Here is a 22,129-nt window from a genome sequence, read left to right as displayed (position 1 = left end):
TCGCTTTGAATTTGATACTATAAATTACGTTTACTGATTTACTCTATAATAATTAGCAAATAGATTTAATTTTGCTTTACAAATAAATACGTCAAAATAAATCAGATACTAAGGACATTTTTAGTTACAACCTTTTTCTTTATGCTATTTTCATTGGAAAATGACGTCAATTTTGTGTTGAAGTATATCTTCTATTGAACAAATAAAAGTGACAGTTATTTTTAAGCAATTTGTACTCTTTATCTAGCATAGTAAGTGATAATTATAAGAAGAAGAAAAATTACAGTGTTTGATTCGTTTACACTATACATTTCCATCTTAAAATGGGTTGATCTTTTGTACAAATGGCATGTCAATATAATAATAATCCTGATATTATTATGCTAATACATTATACAAATAGAAACATAAACATTGAAAGGTAACCCGATTTTGCATCAATACAATGGATCATGTCATGACATGATAAATAAAAATTCTACTATATTATTGTGTATTACAAAAATAATACTCCTATTAAAGTTTGTGTTTTATAGTGACATGTCCATAAATAAGGTGACGAATTGGAAGATTGAATCATTGAAAAGCAATGATTATGATTTTATGATCAGCACACAAGAAGAATGAGAGGGTGATTTTGAAGCTTCAACGTCTCATTCTCTATCCTATAAATACCTCCATCATCACAAACATTATCCCTTTTTCGGACTTCTCTCCCTCTCTCCATCTCCTCCCTCCAATCCGTCCTCCACAGCACCGCCACCATCGCCGCCGCGCAGCTGACCTGCGCCGCCAGCAGCCCCATCCACAGCCCCCTGAACCCCATCCCCATCCCAAACCCCATCACAAACGCCGCCGGCATCCCCACCAGGTAGAACGACCCCAGATTCACCCTCGCCCCCACCCCGGGCCGCGCGCTCCCCCGCAGAACCCCTCCCGCCGCCGTCTGCGGGCAGTTCCCCAGCTCGCACAGCCCCGCTATCGGCAGCGCCGCCGCCGTCAGCTCCAATATCTCCCCGTCCTCCGTGAACAGCCTCCCCCACCTCTCCCTCACCGCCGTCGCGAACACCACCGCCGCCGCCCCCATCGCCGCCGCGCAGATCAGCGCCGCGATCGTCGCCACGCGCGCACGCGCCGGCCGCCCCGCGCCGAGCTCGTTTCCAACGCGCGTCGCCACGCCGAGGCTTAAAGCCGAGGGGAAGACGTACATGAACGACGTCGTCTGCATCAGAATCCCCATCGACGAGAGCGTCGCCCTAGGGTTCGGCAGCATCCCGCAGAGCACGATCATGAGCTCGTACCACCACCACTCCAAGCACACGGACACGCACGCCGGCACCGCCAGCCCGATCAGCGCCGACCAGCCACGCAGGCACTCCGCCGTCGGATTAACCCACGATCTATCGAATTCCCCCGAAATTCGCAGAAATAGGCACAGGAACAAAACTAGGTTAAAATCGGTGATCGCCGTCGCCAGCGCCACTCCGGCGACGCCGAGATTCAAAAAATTAACCAGCACAAAATTCGCCGGAATGTGCAGGAGAATCGCGAGGAATGACAGCGCCATCACCGGCACCGTCACCCCCTGCGATCTCATGAAAATCCGGAGAGGATGGAGGAAGCTTAGGAAGAAGAGATCGGGAATCGCGAACGCCACAAAATTCCCGGCGACGGCGGAGATCTCCTCGTCCTGGTTGCACCAGAGGAGGATGTACTTCACGTTGAGCCACACGGCGGCGATGGGGACGGAGGCGGCGAGGAGGAGAGCCACGGTGCGGTGGAGAGTGAGGCCGAGGAGCTTCATTTGATCGGCGCCGTATGCTTGGGCACAAATAGGCTCCATCCCCATAGCCAATCCGGATACGACTGCGTATCCGGTGATGTTGGCGATGGCGACGGCGAGAGCACCGCCGGCGAGCTCAAGGTCGCCGAGGTAGCCGAGGAAGAGCATTGAGATCATGCTTCTGAAGTATAAAATCAGCCCTGTCACCATTGTGGGTCCCGCTATTTTCCCCATGGCTTTCATTTCTTCAATCACCTAATTTCAAAAAAAATTGATCAAACAATGTTGTTTGTTGTTCAATTGTAGCATACTAAGTCAAGAAACTAACCTCTGATGCTGTTGGCCATCTGTGGAGTTCTTGATCGTCTTCGTGAAGATCCATCGTGCTTGTGGTAAGGTTCGAGATATTCGTGTAGGAGGGAAGAGGAGTTGGTTTGAGGTTGCACATAGCTTACTCTAGTATGTACATATATATTGAAATTGGATTTGGAGAGAATGATGGAAGAAATTGGGGAGGAAAGCTAGTGATCAAGTGAGGTAGTTATGATTTTGTATTGTTAAGTGAAAAGGCAATAGGGAGAAGAATATGGGAAAAATAACATATATGAGGAGAAATCTATCACTCAAGGTGTGTATATATACATGGGAGAAGTGAGGGGTTGGGCCCCACATTTCTTGCTTGTGCAAAGTACTAACATACATTTATTAGAAATCATGCAAGAATTTTATTAAAAAAAGTTGTATCATACACATGAAAAAATATCTATATGGGAGCAATATTTTCCCTTTTCTGATTCAGCCTGTCATGACTTCTTTGTTTTTGGATTAAACTAAATAAATGAGAGGACGCACTGAATGTATAAAGTTATTGTATTAAAAATATAAAATTTTATGAAATTCCAATTGGATTGTTGTACGAATAAGTCTTCAATGATTAATTGGGAGGCATGAATTGATTGATAAGAAATACTAGATTCAATTCCCCCTAGTTGTCATGAAGTGACACTACTATATTATTGAGTTTTGTCTTTCAACTTATAGTGTAATAATCATGATAGAGGGGAACACACATTTCACAAAGTATAGATATGAAGGTCCAAAGGATTATCTCCATTGTGAGGCATACAATCAAATCTATCCAAATATACAAAAATGAGAAGAAATTTGTAGCAGGCAAAATTCATTTCAGAAAATGAAACAATCTCTTGAAAAAAAGGAATTATTGGGAACAAGCATGTAATTTTGGGACATTAATATTTGTGGCCATGGAAAAGGCTGTGTTTGTCCTAAAACAGCATGTTATATTTCATTGTGATGCGACCACTACTCACCTTGTCTGCAACTGCATTTTGAGAGCCAAACAACTTTTGGCTATTTACTCAACTTGAGAGGCACAGCATTCTCAAATCGTTTTTGAGGAGCCCCAGTTTTATTCTTGATTTTGTTAGCATGGGATAAGATACCGCGTGACGAAGTTTTTCATGATTGACACTCCTTTTGTGTGTCATTAAATATCTCAATTTGTCATTTTGAGTTGTCTATCATTACATATTTCATTTCATTTTGACTACGTAAGATAAGTCCCACCTATACTTTATTACTATAAAAATATAAAAATAAGACTTACATTTCACTACTTTTTTTTTTCAACCTAGTTCCTTCACATTTCTTAGAGTGAGGCTCTATCTATGAATGTGGTGGAGTACAAATATAGAAAGATAAGAATCATAGTATAAATATGGTAGTAGTATAATTTGTGGTGGGCTACAAATTTAGAAAGACAAGAATGATAGTATAAACATGGTACGTAGTATAATTTTTCAGTTACCTTTCATAACACAGACTACTAATTAAACCCTCAATTTATTCTACACATTGCACAAAGTGTTCTTATCAACAAGTAAAATAGCTTCTATGTAGTTATGTGTTTTGACTCATGTTTTCAAGAAGGCTTAGAGCTGCTTTTTTTTTTTTTTTTGTTAAAAAACATTAACTAAAACAGTAGACAAGCCATTACATAAGGATAATTAATAAACTCTGTTCAACCAGTGTCGAATCTAGGAGGAGTCGAGGGGGTCGGCCGACCATACTGTTGGCTCCAGCGTTGTAATACGGCTTCCGACCTCTTCAGTGTCGCGCCTCAACCTCCACCCCAAGCGTTATTTTGTTTCTCCATATTGCCTTACAATTGCTGCAGATCAGTTCTAATGGGCCACCAGGACTTTTATATTGTTGGGCTTATATTATATGTAGTTATTTTTTTATTATTGAAATCAAACCGGACTATATTTTTCAATCATTCTGCAGTCCAGTCCACTTTTTAAGTCATACTCTTTTATTCATGTTTTTTTTGTATTTTGGTACATATGGCTAGATTAATAATACTAGTGTTAATTTTTAGTTTTGGAACCTAATTTATTGAGACAGTTATAATTTAGTAGAGAGGTAGATAAAAAAATTTGGTTTAGCATTGGAGTTTATTTATCTTATGTATATTAAATATTAATTTAATAAAAATTTCTAGCGGTTATCTATTTATATTTTCTGGAATTTATTGAGTTATATATTTCATAATTTTGTTCGAAACTTCTAAAAATAAGTTTTTATATGCTTTTTGTTGTAATATGTTCTTCTTTTGAAAAGTCCGTGCAAAATATAAAACGATAGTTGTATTATGTAAATTGTAATGTATTTTGAAAAAAATATTTTTTGGTATTATACTAGTACTCCTATTTATCATTTTTTCCTACTCCACAATATTTAACTCCTTGATTCGTCATTGATGCGTCAAACTTTCTCAAGTAAATAAAATGTGGGCTGTGTATAAAATTGCTTTTTGGGACATTAGAGCATCCGCAGCGGTGGAGTTTTGTTGTCCGTCCGTCCGTGCCGCTGAGCACGAGCTCGTCCGTCCGCCGCTGCGAGCTGTCCGTTCGTGCCAGCGGCACGGCGCTGCTCTTAGCTAAGAGCACGTCCGTGCCGCTGAGCAGCCATACGTGGCGTCTTCTTATTGGCCAACGGCATAGCCGTTGGCAAATTCGACTTTTAATTATTTTTTAAAAAAAATTCATAAATAATTTAAAATAATACCAAAAAATAAAAAAAAAAATTGGATTCCCAAAAAAATAGAGCCGTTTATAGACGTTTTTTTTGGATTTTTGTGAATTTTTGTTAATCCCAAAATCATCTATAAATACACATTCATCATCCACTTTTCACATCAAATTATCTCTCATTCATACTTTTTCATACTAAATCATCTACATCTTCCTCTCTCACCCAAACTCTCTAAAAAATTCAAAAATGGATATCACCAATCTCATTGCGTAAGCGGAGCGCGAAGAACAAGAATATTATGAACAATATCGTGCCGCCTATGTCGCCGCCAACGCCCCTCCTCCTCAACCAACTAGAGCAAAACGTCGCTACATCCCTCGTGATCGAGAGGGAGCCCATGAAAGGCTCTTTGCCGACTATTTTTCCGACCAGCCGCGGTATCCACAAGATTACTTTCGGCGCCGTTTTCACATGTCAAAACGATTGTTTATGCGTATTGTCAACACATTGTCCACCCGCGTTGAATATTTTCAAGAAGGTGCAGACGCAACCGGTCGGCAAAGTCTCACGGCGTTGCAAAAGTGTACTTGTGCCATCCGACAACTTGCTACTGGGCAAACGGCTGACCTCTTCGACGAGTATTTGCATGTCGGTGAGTCAACTGGAATCCTATGCCTCAAGAATTTTTGCGACGACGTTCGTTCTGCTTTCGGCGAAGAATTCCTTCGAGCACCCACCACCGACGATTGTCAACGGTTGCTTCGTCTTCACGAAACAGTCCACAGTTTTTCCGGTATGCTAGGCAGCATTGACTGCATGCATTGGAAGTGGAAGAATTGTCCGACTGCTTGGAGGGGGCAACACTTAAGCGGCCACAAAGGTGGCGGCCCAATGCTTATCCTTGAAGCGGTCGCCGACTACCGCCTATGGATTTGGCATGCATATTTCGGTGTTGCCGGATCCAACAACGACTTGAACGTGTTATATTCTTCACCACTCTTCGATGATGTTTTGAATGGTGTAGCACCAGCGATCGACTTCACCGTCAACGGAAATGCATACCACATGGGTTACTATCTCGTCGATGGTATCTACCCAAGGTGGTCGACTTTTGTGAAGTCGTTCAGCAATCCACAAGAGCAAAGACGGATTCTTTTTGCGCAGCGTCAAAAGTCTGCTCGGAAAGACGTCGAAAGAGCTTTTGGTGTCCTTCAAGGCCGATTCAACATTGTGAAGTCCCCTTCTCGGCTTTGGTACATTAAGAATATCGCCGACATCATGTACACGTGTATTATCTTGCACAACATGATTATAGCTGACGAAAGACCGATGGCGGCTAACTTTTACGACGAGGATGAAGCCGGGAGCTCAACCGCGAGGTCTCCCCCACGCCGAGGTGTGCATACGACGGTGAACGAGAGGATGGAAAGAAGACACACAATGCGCGATACAAGAGCCCACACTGAGCTACAAAAAGATCTAATCAATCACATTTGGGCGAAATTCGGCAACAAGTAGTGTAATTTTTAATTTTTAGGATTTTAATTATGTAATTTTTAATTATTTTGTAATTTGTAATAGTATTTGGGATATTTTTAATGCATTTTAATATTGTGGAAATGTTTTTATTTAAATTGAATAATAGAATGGTGGGACCCTTGAGCTTGTCCTTAGCTAAGAGCACGGATGTGTGTGTTGTGCTCTTAGCTAAGGACAAGTAGTAAATGTGGGTCCGAGCCCACTTCCGTGCTCTTAGTTAAGAGCACCGATGGGGATGCTCTCAAGTGGAAGCATGGAGAACTTTATCAATTTTTAATTACTCGTGATTGCATCAAATCAAGTACATATAGCCCAATTATTTATGCAATAGCTAGATTCGGATTTGGCAGTTGAATATTCTTCTGTACCTAAAATCGTACAAAATAATATCTTCTTTGGAATTTGCAACTAATTTGGATGGATGGAATCGTGCAACGAATATTTCTGCATCTTTGGGCTTAACTGGGCATTTATACTTTAACCTATTCTTCCAACTATAAATAGTTGGGTTATATTTTTATTCGTTCCTCAATATATCAAAATCCATTTTGATGAATTACTATTAAATTCGATTTTTTTTACAGTTACTCTAATATTTCTCGGTTGATATATGTGGTACAATTTCATGTACTAATATTTTTATAGTAGGTGGTTGTGAAAAAAAAACAAAAACAAAAACTCACCATTATTTTGGTTAATTTATAAAATTGGGAGACGAGACGACGACCATAATATTTTCCCTCTTCTATTTGTTACGTTTTTTCTTGAGAAGTTATTTCACGCTAAAGTTTTCAATGAAAACAATATCAAGGCCTTTTTGAATAGATGAAACAAAATATAAGCTGGACAATTCCAATTCAAGCCAATTAAAATAACAATATCACATACATTTAATAAATAAGATCCAATTCAAGCCAATTAAAATAACAATATCACATACATTTAATAAATAAGATGATAAGAACCTAGACTTTTAGTTTATTTTGGGAGTGAGTTGATAATTTATAATTTCTATATTTAGCTTATTTTATGATTTATAGTTATACTAGTTGTTAGGATTTGATTTATTTTTGGTAGTTGTTAGGATTTGATATGTTTCCCCATTGTTGGTAAGAATCATTTTACTTTCGTAGATTTTGGAGTCGTTTGTATTTTTTACAAAAATTCTATCTTCTCAATTACTTTATTGATTTATTTTCTTGTGTTTAATTTTTAACACCTCAATTTCTGAATTTTTATATGTAAAGAAATATGTTAATTATATTTGGGACGGTGGAGGTAATAGTTTTAAATTTATTTCTACTGTTGATGAGAGTGTAAATTAAGATTTGTATGATGCGTCGTATTCATTGTTGTGAAATCACGGGTGGAGCGCTAACACGTGGGTGGCTACGTAAACAATGAAAGTAGTTTTTTATCATCTGCCAAACAGCGAGAGAGAGGAAATAACTGAAAAAAGAAATCAAAACAAAGCAGACATTAATGAGTACCACCTTGGCAATAGGAGGAGGAATTATAGATACAATTAGATACATCCCCCCTTCTTCTCCCACATTTATAAATCATACATTTTCCCACTGTTTTTTCACCATTCCTCTTTTCCCTTCTCACTTCACAAACACAATCCAAAACAAACACCGCCCTTGCTCCTCCTCCTCCTCACCTCCAATTCTCGCTTCATCCTCTCTCTCCGGTACCTCTCTCACTCTATTGTTTTTGACTTTTGTGATTCAATTGTCATTTCCAAGTGCTTCTCAGATTTGAGAACACGGCCAATCTGATGTATAAATGCTCCGATTGTTGTGAGGCTAGAGGTGGAAGAAGCATGGTAGTGATTAGCTTATTTGAAATTGAGTTGATTGGTTAATCTTATGTGATTCTTCTGTCTCCGATGCTCGTAGATAAGAACATTAGGATAAGGAATACTACTATATTACAGAGTTATATGGAATAAGATCATGAGGGGGGATAAACCTTGAATTATTAAGCAATAAGACGGTATTCTTAATGGATTCTCCATATCCCGAATCTCATTTAATATTTGAGATATCTCAGTTTGCTTTTGATTATTGCAATTGGATGCAACTTGGAAACGCGGCATCTTTTGTATTCGTTGTTCTGTTATGCTGTGAGTCCAAGTACGAAGGATTTGTGTTATCTCTTCATAAACTCTCTAGAGATGGTCTGCCAAACATGACTTTGATGGAATCACTTCTCTTCAAATTTGGTTATTCCTAATTTTATTTTCTTATATGATGAATGAATATTTGCTCATATGAGGGGTTACTTTGATTTCCGTTGCCTTTGTTGTTTATGTGATTATCTCTTAAGCAGGCACTATAAGGTGCCTCAACGATCTTGATTGCATTGCACTCTTTCAGACAACTGTTTTTTCATCTTGTAATAAATATATAGTAATTATTATGACTTCAATCTTGATATAGAAATTAGTCATCATCCTTTTACCTTGACTCTTAATTAAGGCTGCATTAAAATCCCACTGCATAATGAACAGCTCAATATTTTAGCTCCCAAGTAAGAAAATGTTAATGTCTAATACTTGAAATAGTCATGGAGGCTTAAGCCATACCATTTTGATATTAAACATTTCAAAGACACAAGAGGACATAGATTAATTTTAAAAAGTGAGATCTTTTAAGATTTTCGTGCATTATTTTTTTTCCTTCCCTATTTCTGCAACGCAAATTCCATATCTCCCAGGTATACGGGCATCTTCCTGCTTTCTTTCCTCTCTGTTTTTGGTAGATTTCTGCTTGTGTTTGAGAAGAATCTCTCCACATTCTGTAGGTTCACTTATAATCAATTACTACTATTTCAAAGTGTAAATATGCTTTCATCACCTTTTTGCCTCATCCTCACTCCTTATTTATTTGATAACGTGAGAAAATTTATCTAGTAGCGAAATCAGGATCAAGTCTGTTTGGAGCTGTCATTGTATCTTATCTACTCTTCAGTTTCGCGTATCACCATTGTCAAATAACATCTCTGGAATGCTCACTCTGTTCTCACTATAAAAAGGTTCTGGAAAAGATACTCTATTTTTTATCTTTATTCATATGGTTTCCTAATAATCATAGATATGGATGCTGTAAGAGGCCAAGGCATGTATCCTTTGCACCGTTGCAAGACTATCCACTTGGTTGGTGATCCCCTTCTCTTGTTGTTCCCATTAAGATATATCTTGGACTTTAGAGAGACTAATCTTATTTTATTAACTTCATATTCTTACATGTAGGTGAGACATGCCCAAGGTTTCCATAATGTGGCTGGAGAAAAGGACCACAGTGCATACATGTCCCCAGAGCTTTTTGATGCAGCACTAACCCCACTTGGCTGGCAACAGGTAATAATTGATCATTGATGCCATATCATGCTACTGTGTGTTATCTGAATTTGGAATTTCATCCAGGTTTTGTGCTAGTACGCAAATTGGAATGAATGTGCTAGTAATGAGAAACTGTTTACTTTTGTGTTTAAGTTTTTTAACCATCTGAGGAAACTTTCATACTTATTAAGTGGGAAGGTCTTGGCCATATTCATTGTTACGTTTTCTTTTCTTAACAAGAGAAAAGTAACCAAAAATGAATTTTCACAAACACTGTACAGGTAGACAATCTTCGGAAGCATGTTCATTCCACAGGTCTTTCAAAGAAGATTGAATTAGTAGTTGTTTCCCCTTTATTAAGGTGAGTGTGCTGAAGTTCTGTTTCTTCTCCGGCCTCTTATACTTTATACTAATGTGAAACTCTCGTCATAGTCTTGTTTCTGAATAGGGGTCCCAGAATTGTATGATCTAGTGAGTAACTTTTCATATTCTGGAAGGCGTTTTTTCTCGTTTCTTTTGATCAATGATGAAAATAAGACCTTTGAGTGGTTATTGGTTAAGAACCAGTACAGTAGGAAGTGTTGATCTTTATTGAGTCATGGTAGCTGACACTGACAGACAAATTTAAACAATTCTAGCTGTTGGCTGTTTTATTTAGTCACTGATACTGAAGTTGATTGCAGGACTATGCAAACAGCTGTTGGGGTTTTTGGCGGAGCCGGCTTTGATGATGGCATCAATGCAGCTCCTCTAATGACAGAAAATGCTGGGAAGAGTAATCGTCCAGCAATTTCAAGTCTAAATGCCCCGCCGTTCGTGGCAATGGAACTTTGTCGAGAGCATTTGGTATGCAATGACTCACTACACTATTCGATGTCTCAGAGATATAAAATGATACCCTAGTCTTATTCTTCTTTTTTCTTGCTATCCAGTGTGATATTGGCCACTGCAACTCCTGCCAGTACACATTATTTTGTTTTTTAAGTTTGTTTGTCATCTCTTGAATATTATTCTATTGCAGAATGTAAGTACAGGATACTTCGATTTAGAAAAATACCCATTTTTGCAATGGACTTGATAATGGCTGTAAGGGGGCTCTAGCAACCGCTGGGGCTCAAACCATTTTATATTCTAGAAAAAGAAAATAGTTACATAATTTCATTTTTATTGTCTCAAATATAATGAAAAATATTGAGCTGCATGTCAAGATTTCTTGAGAAAAATGAATAGATCTCCCAACATATAATCTTATATCAATGGGTCAAAGATTTACTATCTCCTAACTAATCTAGTGCACTATTTAGCGCAGCCACTGTCTTCCTCGCTTATAATTGTAGTTTGAAATGCACTGAACATTTGAAAAACTAATTTCATTTAAAAAATACTTCTTTTCTGAGTATTCCAAGATATCTGGCCAAGATTTTGAGAGTAAAACAATGCAGAACATGCCACATTAATCTTCTCATCTTGTATGGTAAACAATGCAGGGAGTTCACTGGTGTGATAAGAGAAGGAGCATAACTGAGTACAAGCCTCTTTTTCCTGCTATTGATTTTTCATTGGCAAGTAAACGTTCCTTGTTTTGTTTCGTCGTGAATAGAGCTAAAACAAATGATTATCCCATGTTTTCTTTTATATCATGTCACTCATCATTTATACCTTCTGCTTATCCTCAGATAGAAACTGATGAGGACACTCTCTGGACTCTGGATGTTAGAGAAGCTGATGAAGACCTAGCTGAGAGGGGCCAAAAGTTCTTGAACTGGTAAACTTTTTGATTCTCAACCAAATTTCCAGGACTAATTCATGTTTCTAAATGAATGAGAAAGGTGTACGACTATATTCTTAATCCTCTAATATTGTGCAACAGGTTGTGGATGCGAGAGGAGTCTGAGATAGCTGTTGTAACACACAGTGGATTCTTGATTCATACCCTTTCTGCATTTGGAAATGACTGCCAGCCTCCCGTGAAGGAAGAGATCTGTAAACCGTAAGTCTTTTTTTCTTCACTCTTTTAAGCCACCATTTCTAGTTCAATAATACATAACTGATTGGTTATTGCAAAAAGGTCTTCCAACTATATTTCCCAACCGTTTCTGTGGGGTTTTTTTCCCTTGGGGAGGGGAAATGTGATATAGATCTGTTGCTGTGTTCTCAAAACAACAAAATAATTTCTTCGGTGTGGTCTAGTGTATACATATGATTTTATCTAAGTTCCCTCGATGAAAACAAAAATATCTGTATATGATATGTCCCAAATTTATGGTCTAGTGTTCAATTTTGGTGTCTACAACTATATCATTTTCATGTAAAGGTAACATAGGAAGTTCAGTTGCATTATATCTTTTCCATAATGATTCTTATATCTACATGAGAACGTTCATGACCTATATATCCGGGACACAGAGAATTTCCTTCAGAGCATGATATTGTTTATAAGGAAAGAAACTGGAGTTTTTAACTATAGTGATTAGAGATTGCACAACACTGACTAAAGAAGGCAAAACTGATTTACATGTGCAGATTCAACAATTGCGAACTTCGATCGATGGTGTTTGTGGATAGAAGGTACACAAGATTAGTACTACTACTATATCTGGAACATGGATTTCTCCCTTATGGTTTAGTGTTCTTATTCTTATTTAATTTCTTGTTGCAGCATGGCCGCTACAAGTTCCTCAAAAACTAATTTCCCAGGCAAAATTCCAGATGGAATGGACGCTCCTAGCGAAGAGGCTGTCGCGAAAAACTGATGGTTGTCCACATAATTGTTTAGGATTGAAAGGAAAATTGACTCTGATTTTTCCTGAACATAGCTAAGTTATTCAGTGAGGTAGATTCATCATCCCCTTTTACATCAGGGGAAGTATTATTCTGGTTCATTTTGAAGTAGCTTAAGTTACTTAAACTCGTATCATGACATACTTTTTATTGTTAAAGACAGGCGTTAGCAGAAAATCTCTATTTTGTTATCATTTTATGACATTAATATTGAAGAGTTTTTTGTAGTACATTGTTATGATAGTCCAGATCAAAGTTTCTATAAATAGATGGGTTAATGATTGAATTTATCCTGAACTTTTGAGATTTTATCTTGAAACCTGTCAATTATATCCCACGTTTTTTAACTTATCAATTTTCCTGTTCTTTCGTATATGACTTTTATCAATCAGTTTATAGATAATTGTTCATGAAAAGTACTGTAGTACTAAAAATTAGAGTGAACTATTTGTATTATTGGAGTACAATTCTTTTAGCAAAAAAATTGGTTATTCTCTTACGCGTGACATCTCAATTCAACTTATGTAGTCATATTCCAAGATAAAATTGATCAAGTTGAAAAGATTAGTAGTATAAATTGATAAGTTAAAAAAGTTGGGATGGAATTGATACAATTAAGTGTGATAAAATCACTACAAGTCGAAGCAAATTTACTAATTAAGCCTAAATAGATTATGAAATACAGAGACGATAAATTGTTGAGGTATGAAAAAGCATTTTCCCTGGAATTCGCGAAAATATTTAATCTGCCAAAAGGATAGTATATAAAAGCAAGTTACAAAACATATAATATTAGTCTCCTTTCACATTTTACTGCCCAGAGATTGACCTGTGACTACTGAACTACAACTTCCCCATGAAATTAAAAACTATTACAGCGATTATCATAAAAAAGATAGCAAACAATACAATGAAATCAGCTGTCTTGGCAGGTCTCCCATTCCCAGTTTTCCTCGTCTTTGAGGCTGAAGTATCTGGGTTGGCTATTGACGTATGGTCAGTTGCAATGTTCCAGAAGGTTTTGGCAGTTGAAGCTATTAGAGCGGGGGCTTCCAATTCAGGCTCCAGAATTTCAGAAGAGTCTGTTGGAAACTCTAACGACATCAACTCGGTACAATGGTCTTTGAGAACCTGGAATATACAAGATTGAAAATAAAATATGTTGCAAAAATTCCATGCTGGTCAATGTTCTTAATTTAGAAGCTTTTACAGTATTCTATAAGTCATGCACCTTCCCTAGAAATTTCTTGAGAGCCGTTTTTACTGCAGACTGGAAGTCTGGAACGTGCACATGGTTTTCATATTAGTTGATTTGATTTTACTTCATTTTTTCAATTTTCGTCTCTTTTATCGTCTGTTTCTTCTAAAATTGGTTTTATCATTCACATTTCTCCTCACAGCTCAATGTCATCTGCTCATGTAAGTCAAGCACCCTTTCTGATTATATATGCATGAGACGAGTAGCATACCTCCAATGTCTCCTTTGACTGAATATAATCACATATGTATGCACCTTCCAGCCATGGAACAAATACTCTCCGAGGTAACGATAGGTTGCATTGTTTTCTGCCAGACAGATAGTCCAAACATTCAAGTTAGTCGGAAGGAATCCAAATGTTGTTTGCCAGCACAGATACTAGGCAATCATCAGTCCATAAGTTAGGCTGATACTATACCCATAAATAAAAGCATCTCCATAAACTGACATTGTGGGCAAATACTTTTATCTCTACAACAATAGCATCTTTGATAGTTTTATTTTTAAAAGGTGTCTGGCATCCAAATAGTTCCTCATTTATTTTATTTCAAAAAATAGACACTTGTTGAAGAATCATGACTTTGGCTCAAGGGAAAGTTGACTCCGCACCAGTGTGAAATTTCAGTATCGTGACATGCAGCAGGACACTTGTTTGTTTTGGCTTATTCAATTACTCAGTATAAAACCAACGACCCAAAACAAATACAATATGAAAGTGTCTTTTCAAGTTTAATTACTTTGCAGTGAGTTGATCTAAGGAAAGTGTGAATAATCATCAAAAGAAGCTCCTAAAGAATATATGATGGCTAAATTGTAAAAAAAAAAGAAAAACTAATACGATGGAAACTTGTGCAATCAGCAATGTAAAAGCTTCATTCATGTAGCTAAAAAAAGAGAAAACCTCTGCAATGAGGTTGAATTCATATACCTTTGAGCTTGAAGGTCAAGGTTTGCGATGGGTTCCTTAGATGACAGGCTGTTTGTTCCTTGATCCCCACCATTCACTGATTCAATTTCTCTTTCAGCCTCATCACACATTATATCAAGTCTACTTTGCAAGCTCCTTATGATGTCTTCCTAATCATAAGAAGATTGAAGATGATAAGACAGATGAGACTTGAAAAGAATATGTTATTCAAAAAGCAGCTAGACACAAACCCTTTCTGTGAATTAGCTACAGAAATTTGCATAATTAGTCCTCTAAAATTGAACATAAGAAACTATCTCAAGTTTCACTTTTTTTGTTCAAAGGACACTTTTAAATCATTGGCATCATTACTATTTACTAGAAAAAAAATTCATCATTGCAATAACATTGATAGTCGGCAATGAAACTTATGGAAAGCAGATAAGTATGGTTGAAAACTTATGGAATCCTAAAGAAAACATGCATAATCCATGGTTAATGTTGGTGGGGTTGCACATATCAGTCCTGAAGTAAAAAGAGAAGAAAGTCACCTTTATATCAACCAAAGCTTGTGAAACAGGCTCCTTCGGATTCAAGTATGATAGAGAACACACAGAGCCTCTAAGTAGAAGAACACCGAGAACCTCTTTTTGGCTACAAGCTTCACAGAAAAAGAAGATTTACTGACAAGGAAACTCATTATGAAGACAAATGCAAATTTTAACGCATAGGTATAGAGCTAAATCACACCTTCTAAGTATTTATCTTGCATGAATGGGAGAAGAAATTCAACTTCATGTAAATCATCTGTTAAACTTAGATCATCACCGGCCACCTAGGTAATAACAAAGGTAGGAATAAAGAATTTTAATATTTATTTTTTGGATAGAGTCTCATTTCCAAACATCAAAGGAACAGCAAAAACAGACACATTTTAGTGCAAATAAAAAATATTGAACCACCCAAAGGATAATAAAGCTATATATATAACAGTATGACTGCCTATCCCATAAAAAAATAGGTGTTCAACGAAACCCCAAAGTGAGAGAGAGAGAAGATATTAACCTAATCTCATTCTCAAGGAAACTTCTCAGTGATGGCATTTGAATTTAACAGATTCTACATCCTACAAATCAAGACACTGGCTACAACTTGTGCCACAACACTTGACAGTTGTCTGTCTCTAACCTCTACACTTGGTCCAACAAAGACATTGAATGTGACAGTACCAAGTTCAACATTTTCCGCTATCTGTATCATCACTGTGTAAATTGAAAAGTTTCAGTGGCCTTACCAATTTTCCATCAATCAAAGACTTCGCACCTTTAAGTTCCTTAGCGCAGACCATTATTTCATTACGAAGCGCATCAGAAAACATTTTAATATCTGATCCATCATCACAAGGAATTGGCAACCTAAGAGGAACAAGCTGAAGATGGGTAAATAAATAATAGTACTACATAAATCCAAAATATATTATGCATGGTAGCACTGTAGCAGTTCAAAACTTCAGCCAATAGGTAAACTCACTAAAATCTTCTAGAGAAGAACAGGTTTAGAAAAAGGTGAAGCAAACAAGATCACCTTAAATCAAAATTGTACACGCATCTGAATGTTTGGAGAGAACCTAATATTTTTCCTAATTTGAAATCACAAGGCCAAAGACTGCTAGAGGTAATATTTGCTGCCAGTGAGCAATTTCGGCATGTCCACCTGAAATTTTAAAGTGTAAGATATTTAATACTGTATTGAGAATTCAGAGCTATACATGAGAGAGAAAGAGATAGAAGAAAGTGCTCATAGGAGTACCTCAGAGGGCTGTAACTAATATGAAGTAGCAGTCTTTCATTTGAATCATCCATCATTGTAGAGGCTGCTTGGGCAACTCCTACTACAGTCTGTAGAAAACATTGATGAATTAAAGACGTACACAACTTTATATAGCTAGAAGATGAATAATGACACCATTGTCTAAAGAAAACTCGACTTTCCCTAAAGTGCCTCCAGATTAATAGTACCACCTCACCCAAGTCCTGCTAGACATGGTCTATACTATTCACATATATCATGGTGTGTGCTCCCTCCTTTCCACCCCATCAAAATGAAAGGAAAGGCTACTAGTTAAAATTTTGAAAATTGTTTGACCAAAAAAGGTGCAAACCGTCACACTATGAAACATAGTTATATTCCCTAATCAGAAAATGAAAGTAAGATCATTATTAGTGAAAACACATGTGAAACAAAACTCATATAGAACATTAACACAATTGGAGACTCTCTAATCTCTATGCTAATAAATGCCAAAGAAAAATATGAGGAAACCTGGCATAGTGTGATTGTTGAGTTCTTGAACAGGCTTTCACTGACCCATATGTATATGCCTACCACCTTCATGCCACCCAATAGCATTCTTGAGACCTAAAAAAAAACAAAACTGCATGAGGAAACAAAGGATGTCAAAGTAAAGTAATATTCCTAATACAAATCAAAAGAGTCTTGAATCATTATAATACAGTAATTCATAACTTCTACAAGTTCATTACTCTGTGTTTCAATTATCTGTAAAAGCTATAAAACATAGAAGTAGAACCAAGCAAAGCTTCTGATAGCTATAGCAATTCTTTAAAAGGAAAAGAAAGCGAGGTATTTTTCCCTCAGAAACAAGTATTACGAGGTTATCAGTGTGGTATGGGTGCTTCAATTGGTAAGAATAACACCCTGATGGATTTAATTTCAAGGTTGCTGAACCACCATCTAGTCTACTACAAGCCAAAATTGAACCTTCGCCTTACAATTTACAAAGTCAACCTTACTTGTATCTAGAGTCCAATCAGAGAGTATCAGCCAATTAGTTGTCAGGGTCATTGTTCAGCACTCAAGAAAATCTCGAGCTGTGTATGAAAAAAACATAGGACGTGCCTATAGGGGAGGGAATTCTGGCTTTCAAATTGCAAATTTGCACTACAACAGAATATAATCCAACTGCCCTGATTCCTGTCCCTACTAGCAATTTGAGATAATCCATTTCATCACATACCAACAGATAATATCCCATTATGATGTATAATCAATTCTAACTCAAAATTCACCAATACTAACTTCATGAATAGTACTGAGACAGACAAACTTGAGCAGCAGAAGGATAAATCAACTATGCGATTTCAAATCACAAAATGGGACCTGGCGCGCGTGCTCAAAAACCCAATCGTGATCAATAAAGAGCGATGATGACTCAGACTGAGGCTTGGCTTTGGACGAACCCTTCTTCTTAGTTTTGCTACCATCTCCAGCGCCGTCAATAACCGAACACGGCTGCTCTCCAGCATCATTAGGCGGCGTGGGAACCAAATCGTACACGAATCCTCTGTCCAGCTTCGGATTTAGTTTCCCAATCACAAGCCCAATCTGGAGAATTGAATGGAAGCGTGAATGTGTATCGAAATTATAAAGGAATTGAGATCGAGCTTCAAGTCAATAGAAGTAAATTGTATATTCATGATCTGGTTGATAAAAATCAAGAGATTGGGGACCTGGGACGGGACGGCGGAGCGAGCGAGGCGATCTTCGACCAATTTGAGTTGATTTTCATCTCCGATAACGGATTTCACCATGATTTGTCAGCTAAAACCTTCAGCGTGAAGGGAAGCTTGGTCAGATTTGAGTCGAAACGCTTCCTCTTCGCAGTCAGAGGTGAGAGTGAGCCGTACTACCTGATTTTCTCTCTTCCCCTGTCTCTCTCTCTCTCATTTCTTTTTTTTTTTTTTTTTAATTTTTCTATTTTTAATTGAGTTTGAACTTTTTTCTTTTTCGTTGCATATTTTAAGAAAATAATGTTTAAAGAATTAAAAAGAAAAATAAGATTACTACTGGAAAAATAATGCAAGAAAGAGTAATTATATTATATTTTCTTAAAAAGAAAAGTAAATAACTCTGGGATGCTTCAAAAGAAATTCGAATATCTTATGATGAGACGAACGAGTATAACTTTTTGTATATTTAATTGGATTTGAATTGTGGTTGCATGATCTCGATGATTTTGATTCGAAAACACTGTGTTCGACGTACGAACTCTTGGACAATTGAAAAGGTTGGGAGTGCTAATCAAAGTAAATTAAAAGAAGGTAACACCAACCGTTTCAAAATTTGTGGTTAAAGAAGATCTGTCATTTACTCCCGGTGATTCGAACCCTCAATTTATTAATCGGATAGAAACATATCAACTATAACTTGATCGCGAACAAAAGACCCAAATTAATGACCTTGGATTGTGGATATCTGGAAGGAGTGCTAAACAATCAAAGAAACTTGCAGCAACATAAATCCTAGCAATGGCATGAACAACAAACCACCTTTATATCAAAAATATGTGGAAAAGTCATCAAACAAGACCCCCAAAATCTTTACAAGAACACTCCCCCTTGTGAAATTTGTGCAGCCTCTTACTATCTCGAATAATTACAGTTGTCGAAGTCAATAACGACACGATTTTAATGAAACTATGGCAATCCCTACACATACCAGTGCTCTTGGTGACTCTGATCTCTACCTTACCTGATGTGTTGAGCAATCCAAAGGCAACTGCCATCTTTTCACTGTGATGAGCAGCAGCTGAGGTGGTAGCAGCTTCCTCCTTTTCCTCCCCGTCTATCTCCAATTCCGTCTCAGCCTTATATCCGAGAGGCTTCGCTCTCTCAATCAAGACATCCAAGAGCTCAGTAACCTCGTCTTGATGGTGTTTCTTGCTGCTGAACTTGAACGAATAGACCTTGTTTCGGATGCTAATCCAACTCCAGTCCACTATTTTATCGACCTTTGCATCTCTCATCATCTTTCTCACCCTCGACACATCCTTCCATCTCCCGGCAGACACATACATATTCAGCAGTAAGATATAGGTCTCAGAGTCTTTAGGCTCGAGTTCAAGCAGTTGTTCTGCAGCGTGAAAGGCTAGCTCTAGTTTCCCTTGACTTCTACAGCCAGCAATCAGAATCGACCATATGAATTCGTTTGGAATCAGATTCTCCTTCTTGATGAAGTCGAAAGCCTCATCTATCCTATCTAATCTGACAAACATATCTATTAAGCACGCGTAGTGGTCCATCACAGGGTTGATTCTGTACTCATGTTTCATCATTTCGTAGTATGCAAATGCTTGGTCGACCATTCCTGCTTGACTACAGGCTGATAGCACGCCAACGAAGGTTATCTTGTTTGGTTTAACCCCTACACGTCTCATATCCTCGAACAACTGCAAAGCCTGCTCTGAGCGCCCATGCTGTGCAAACGCGGTGATCATGGAAGTCCACGAAATTAGGGTCCTCGTAGACATTTCAAGAAAAGCTTTGCTGGCTTGATTGATGCTTCCACATTTGTTGTACATGTTAACGAGGGCAGTCGCCACAATCACATCAGACAAAAACCCAGTTTTTATCGTCTGTGCATGAAATTGTTCCCCCTGCTCCAAAGCCACTAAACTACTGCACACACTGAATAAACTCGAGAAGGTATACAAATCGGGTCTCAGCCCCAATCTGTTCATTTGCTGGAATATTTGAAGCGCCTCCATTCCACATAAGTAAGCCGAGAGGGCATCCTCCGCAAGACTTATCATCTCTGCATAGCCTGCAATCATAGCATTCCATGTAACTAAGCTGATAGAACTCATGCCAACAAACAACTTCTTCGCCTCAGTGATACACCCGCTTTTCAAATACAAATACATGATTGAATTCGTCAAGCGCAGATCCGAGCCATATCCGAGTTTTATAATAAACGAGTGAACCTGAGCTCCTGCATCCAGAGCTTGCATTGTGCAGCACAAGCTCAGTACACTAGTCAGAGTGATCTCATTCGGCTCAACACCCCCAACGAGCATCTTCACAAACATAGCCAATCCCTTCGCGGAATTCCCATTATCCCCACAGGCAGATACCACAGCAGTCCATGATATCACATCCTTCTCCTCAATGCTCTCAAACACCCTGATCGCCAGAGCCAAATTACGACATTTCGAATACAAGCTACACAGCGCATTCCCAATGCTCGAATCACGCGCAAGACCATGCTTCGCAATATAACCATGAATCTGTTTCGCAAGACTGAAATCACCCAACGATGTGCAAGCATTCAAGACAACTCCCAGCGTGTAATTCGTGGGACACACCCCTGCTTCCAACATCTCGTTGAAAATACCAACAGCTAATTCAGGCCGTGAATTGTAAATGTAACCGGACATCAACGAAGTCCACGCCACCGCGTTTCTCTTCGGCAAATTATCAAACACCTTCCGCGCACTCCCCATTTCCCAACATTTCGCATAAACATTGACCAGAAACGTCATAAGGAAGAGCTCCTCACCAAATCCGCTTTTGATGATTTGGCAATGAACCGATTCAACTCCTGAAACTGAATTCTGCAGCATACATTCTTGCAAAATCGGAAAGTAATGAGACGATTCAAGTTTTCTGTTAACTTCTAATTCTTTCAAATCCAAACTCAGCGAGATTGCCTCTTTGGGGGTGTAACTTCTCTGCAGCTGAGAAATTCAAGAGATTGAGAAGTAAAAGGAATATATCCATGATTTTATCAAAATTGAGGTGAATAGTGAAATTGGATACCTTTTCGAGAGGAAGAGGAGGAGCGGGGAGTTTCCTGAATTCGGAGTCGAGCTTGAGAGTGTTGGCGACGACAACGGGAGGGAGAGAGGCCATGGAATATGAAGTGAAAGCAGGAATTCTACATGTTGATAGCGTGATCGAATGTATGGGGGTTGAATTCGTTATCTACTGTGTTTGGATGAAATTTAGCTGTAGATCGTTTTTCGGAATCAAGTCGGTAATACTCCCCGGGTACCCAAACCTGAAAATTCGGGTACCCGAACCCGAAATTTCAAAAATATCATACCCAATATCCGACCCGTATGTAAATTCAGGTACCCTAATATCCGATGTGGGTACCCGAACCCAACTAATCGGGTACCCATAAACCCGGAATTATATATTTAAAATTTATTCTTTTATATAAATTAAATTGTGATGAGAATAGAATTTATTAAAAGTAACACAATACTTATTATATATTGACTATAATTCTATATGGGGAGTGTTATATTGCTAACTCAATGCTTAATTGCTAACTACAACTCAATAATAGCCATTAGATATTCAAATTAAAGGCCTAGATCATTAACCACAAAATGTCAATACGATCAACAAAAAAGTCAATAAGGCTATAAGATTAATTCCAATAAAAATCAATAGGGGTATTAATGTCAAGTTAGTTATAACTAACTTTTAAAAGAAATCCCAAAACTTTAAATTCATATAACATATATCAAATTAAATATAATTTTATAAGGATTCCAACGATATATTACATGCATATGTTCTGACGTCAAAATTTGAAAAAAAAAATCTAGAATTTTCATATTTTTCGTACACAGGCTAATGTCAATACAGT

The 22,129-nt window shown here is 37.9% G+C and overlaps 4 protein-coding genes across 4 annotated transcripts; 1 reads left to right on the top strand and 3 right to left on the bottom strand.

The window, feature by feature from the left end:
* Positions 1-414: 414 nt before the first annotated feature.
* LOC125222235 (protein DETOXIFICATION 48-like) lies at positions 415-2,530 on the bottom strand. The gene is made up of 2 exons (XM_048124742.2): positions 2,112-2,530; positions 415-2,038 (listed from the first exon to the last, which is right to left on the bottom strand). The coding sequence occupies exons 1-2, from the start codon at positions 2,229-2,231 to the stop codon at positions 608-610; spliced, it is 1,551 nt and encodes a 516-aa protein (XP_047980699.1). The 5' UTR covers positions 2,232-2,530; the 3' UTR covers positions 415-607.
* A 5,292-nt stretch (positions 2,531-7,822) lies between these two features.
* Positions 7,823-12,736, top strand: LOC125185392 (phosphoglycerate mutase-like protein 1). The gene is made up of 10 exons (XM_048081916.2): positions 7,823-8,072; positions 9,478-9,539; positions 9,636-9,743; positions 10,007-10,086; positions 10,409-10,571; positions 11,213-11,287; positions 11,402-11,490; positions 11,596-11,715; positions 12,249-12,293; positions 12,385-12,736. Exons 1-10 carry the CDS (start codon positions 7,862-7,864, stop codon positions 12,476-12,478), a joined length of 1,047 nt encoding a protein of 348 aa, XP_047937873.2. The 5' UTR covers positions 7,823-7,861; the 3' UTR covers positions 12,479-12,736.
* Positions 12,737-13,246: 510 nt separating this feature from the next.
* LOC125185695 (uncharacterized) lies at positions 13,247-18,433 on the bottom strand. The gene is made up of 11 exons (XM_048082275.2): positions 18,202-18,433; positions 17,852-18,076; positions 16,994-17,089; positions 16,481-16,569; positions 16,256-16,384; positions 15,966-16,086; positions 15,422-15,506; positions 15,223-15,332; positions 14,693-14,841; positions 13,976-14,072; positions 13,247-13,637 (listed from the first exon to the last, which is right to left on the bottom strand). The coding sequence occupies exons 1-11, from the start codon at positions 18,280-18,282 to the stop codon at positions 13,350-13,352; spliced, it is 1,470 nt and encodes a 489-aa protein (XP_047938232.1). The 5' UTR covers positions 18,283-18,433; the 3' UTR covers positions 13,247-13,349.
* Positions 18,434-19,005: 572 nt separating this feature from the next.
* LOC125223388 (putative pentatricopeptide repeat-containing protein At5g52630) lies at positions 19,006-21,481 on the bottom strand. The gene is made up of 2 exons (XM_048126516.2): positions 21,289-21,481; positions 19,006-21,206 (listed from the first exon to the last, which is right to left on the bottom strand). Exons 1-2 carry the CDS (start codon positions 21,379-21,381, stop codon positions 19,050-19,052), a joined length of 2,250 nt encoding a protein of 749 aa, XP_047982473.1. The 5' UTR covers positions 21,382-21,481; the 3' UTR covers positions 19,006-19,049.
* Positions 21,482-22,129: the final 648 nt, after the last annotated feature.

Source organism: Salvia hispanica, chromosome 1 (assembly GCF_029641045.1).
Source record: "Salvia hispanica isolate PSC_SH4W2 chromosome 1, Shi_PSC_v1, whole genome shotgun sequence".
Classification (NCBI taxonomy): Eukaryota; Viridiplantae; Streptophyta; class Magnoliopsida; order Lamiales; family Lamiaceae; genus Salvia; species Salvia hispanica.
The sequence above is the reverse complement of the archived record's forward strand: the minus strand, read 5'-3'. Positions and strand labels throughout refer to the sequence as shown.

Coding starts and splice junctions, on each gene's coding strand:
- LOC125222235 (XM_048124742.2), bottom strand. CDS start 2,231: ATGTGCAACCTCAAACCAACTCCTCTTCCCTCCTACACGAATATCTCG. Junction 2,039..2,111: donor GATGGCCAACAGCATCAGAG/GTTAGTTTCTTG, acceptor TTTTGAAATTAG/GTGATTGAAGAAATGAAAGC.
- LOC125185392 (XM_048081916.2), top strand. CDS start 7,862: ATGAGTACCACCTTGGCAATAGGAGGAGGAATTATAGATACAATTAGA. Junction 10,572..11,212: donor AACTTTGTCGAGAGCATTTG/GTATGCAATGAC, acceptor TAAACAATGCAG/GGAGTTCACTGGTGTGATAA. Junction 11,288..11,401: donor CTGCTATTGATTTTTCATTG/GCAAGTAAACGT, acceptor GCTTATCCTCAG/ATAGAAACTGATGAGGACAC.
- LOC125185695 (XM_048082275.2), bottom strand. CDS start 18,282: ATGGTGAAATCCGTTATCGGAGATGAAAATCAACTCAAATTGGTCGAA. Junction 17,090..17,851: donor TTTTTGAGCACGCGCGCCAG/GTCCCATTTTGT, acceptor GTTTTTTTTTAG/GTCTCAAGAATGCTATTGGG. Junction 13,638..13,975: donor AGTCAAAGGAGACATTGGAG/GTATGCTACTCG, acceptor TGTATATTCCAG/GTTCTCAAAGACCATTGTAC.
- LOC125223388 (XM_048126516.2), bottom strand. CDS start 21,381: ATGGCCTCTCTCCCTCCCGTTGTCGTCGCCAACACTCTCAAGCTCGAC. Junction 21,207..21,288: donor CTCCTCTTCCTCTCGAAAAG/GTATCCAATTTC, acceptor TGAATTTCTCAG/CTGCAGAGAAGTTACACCCC.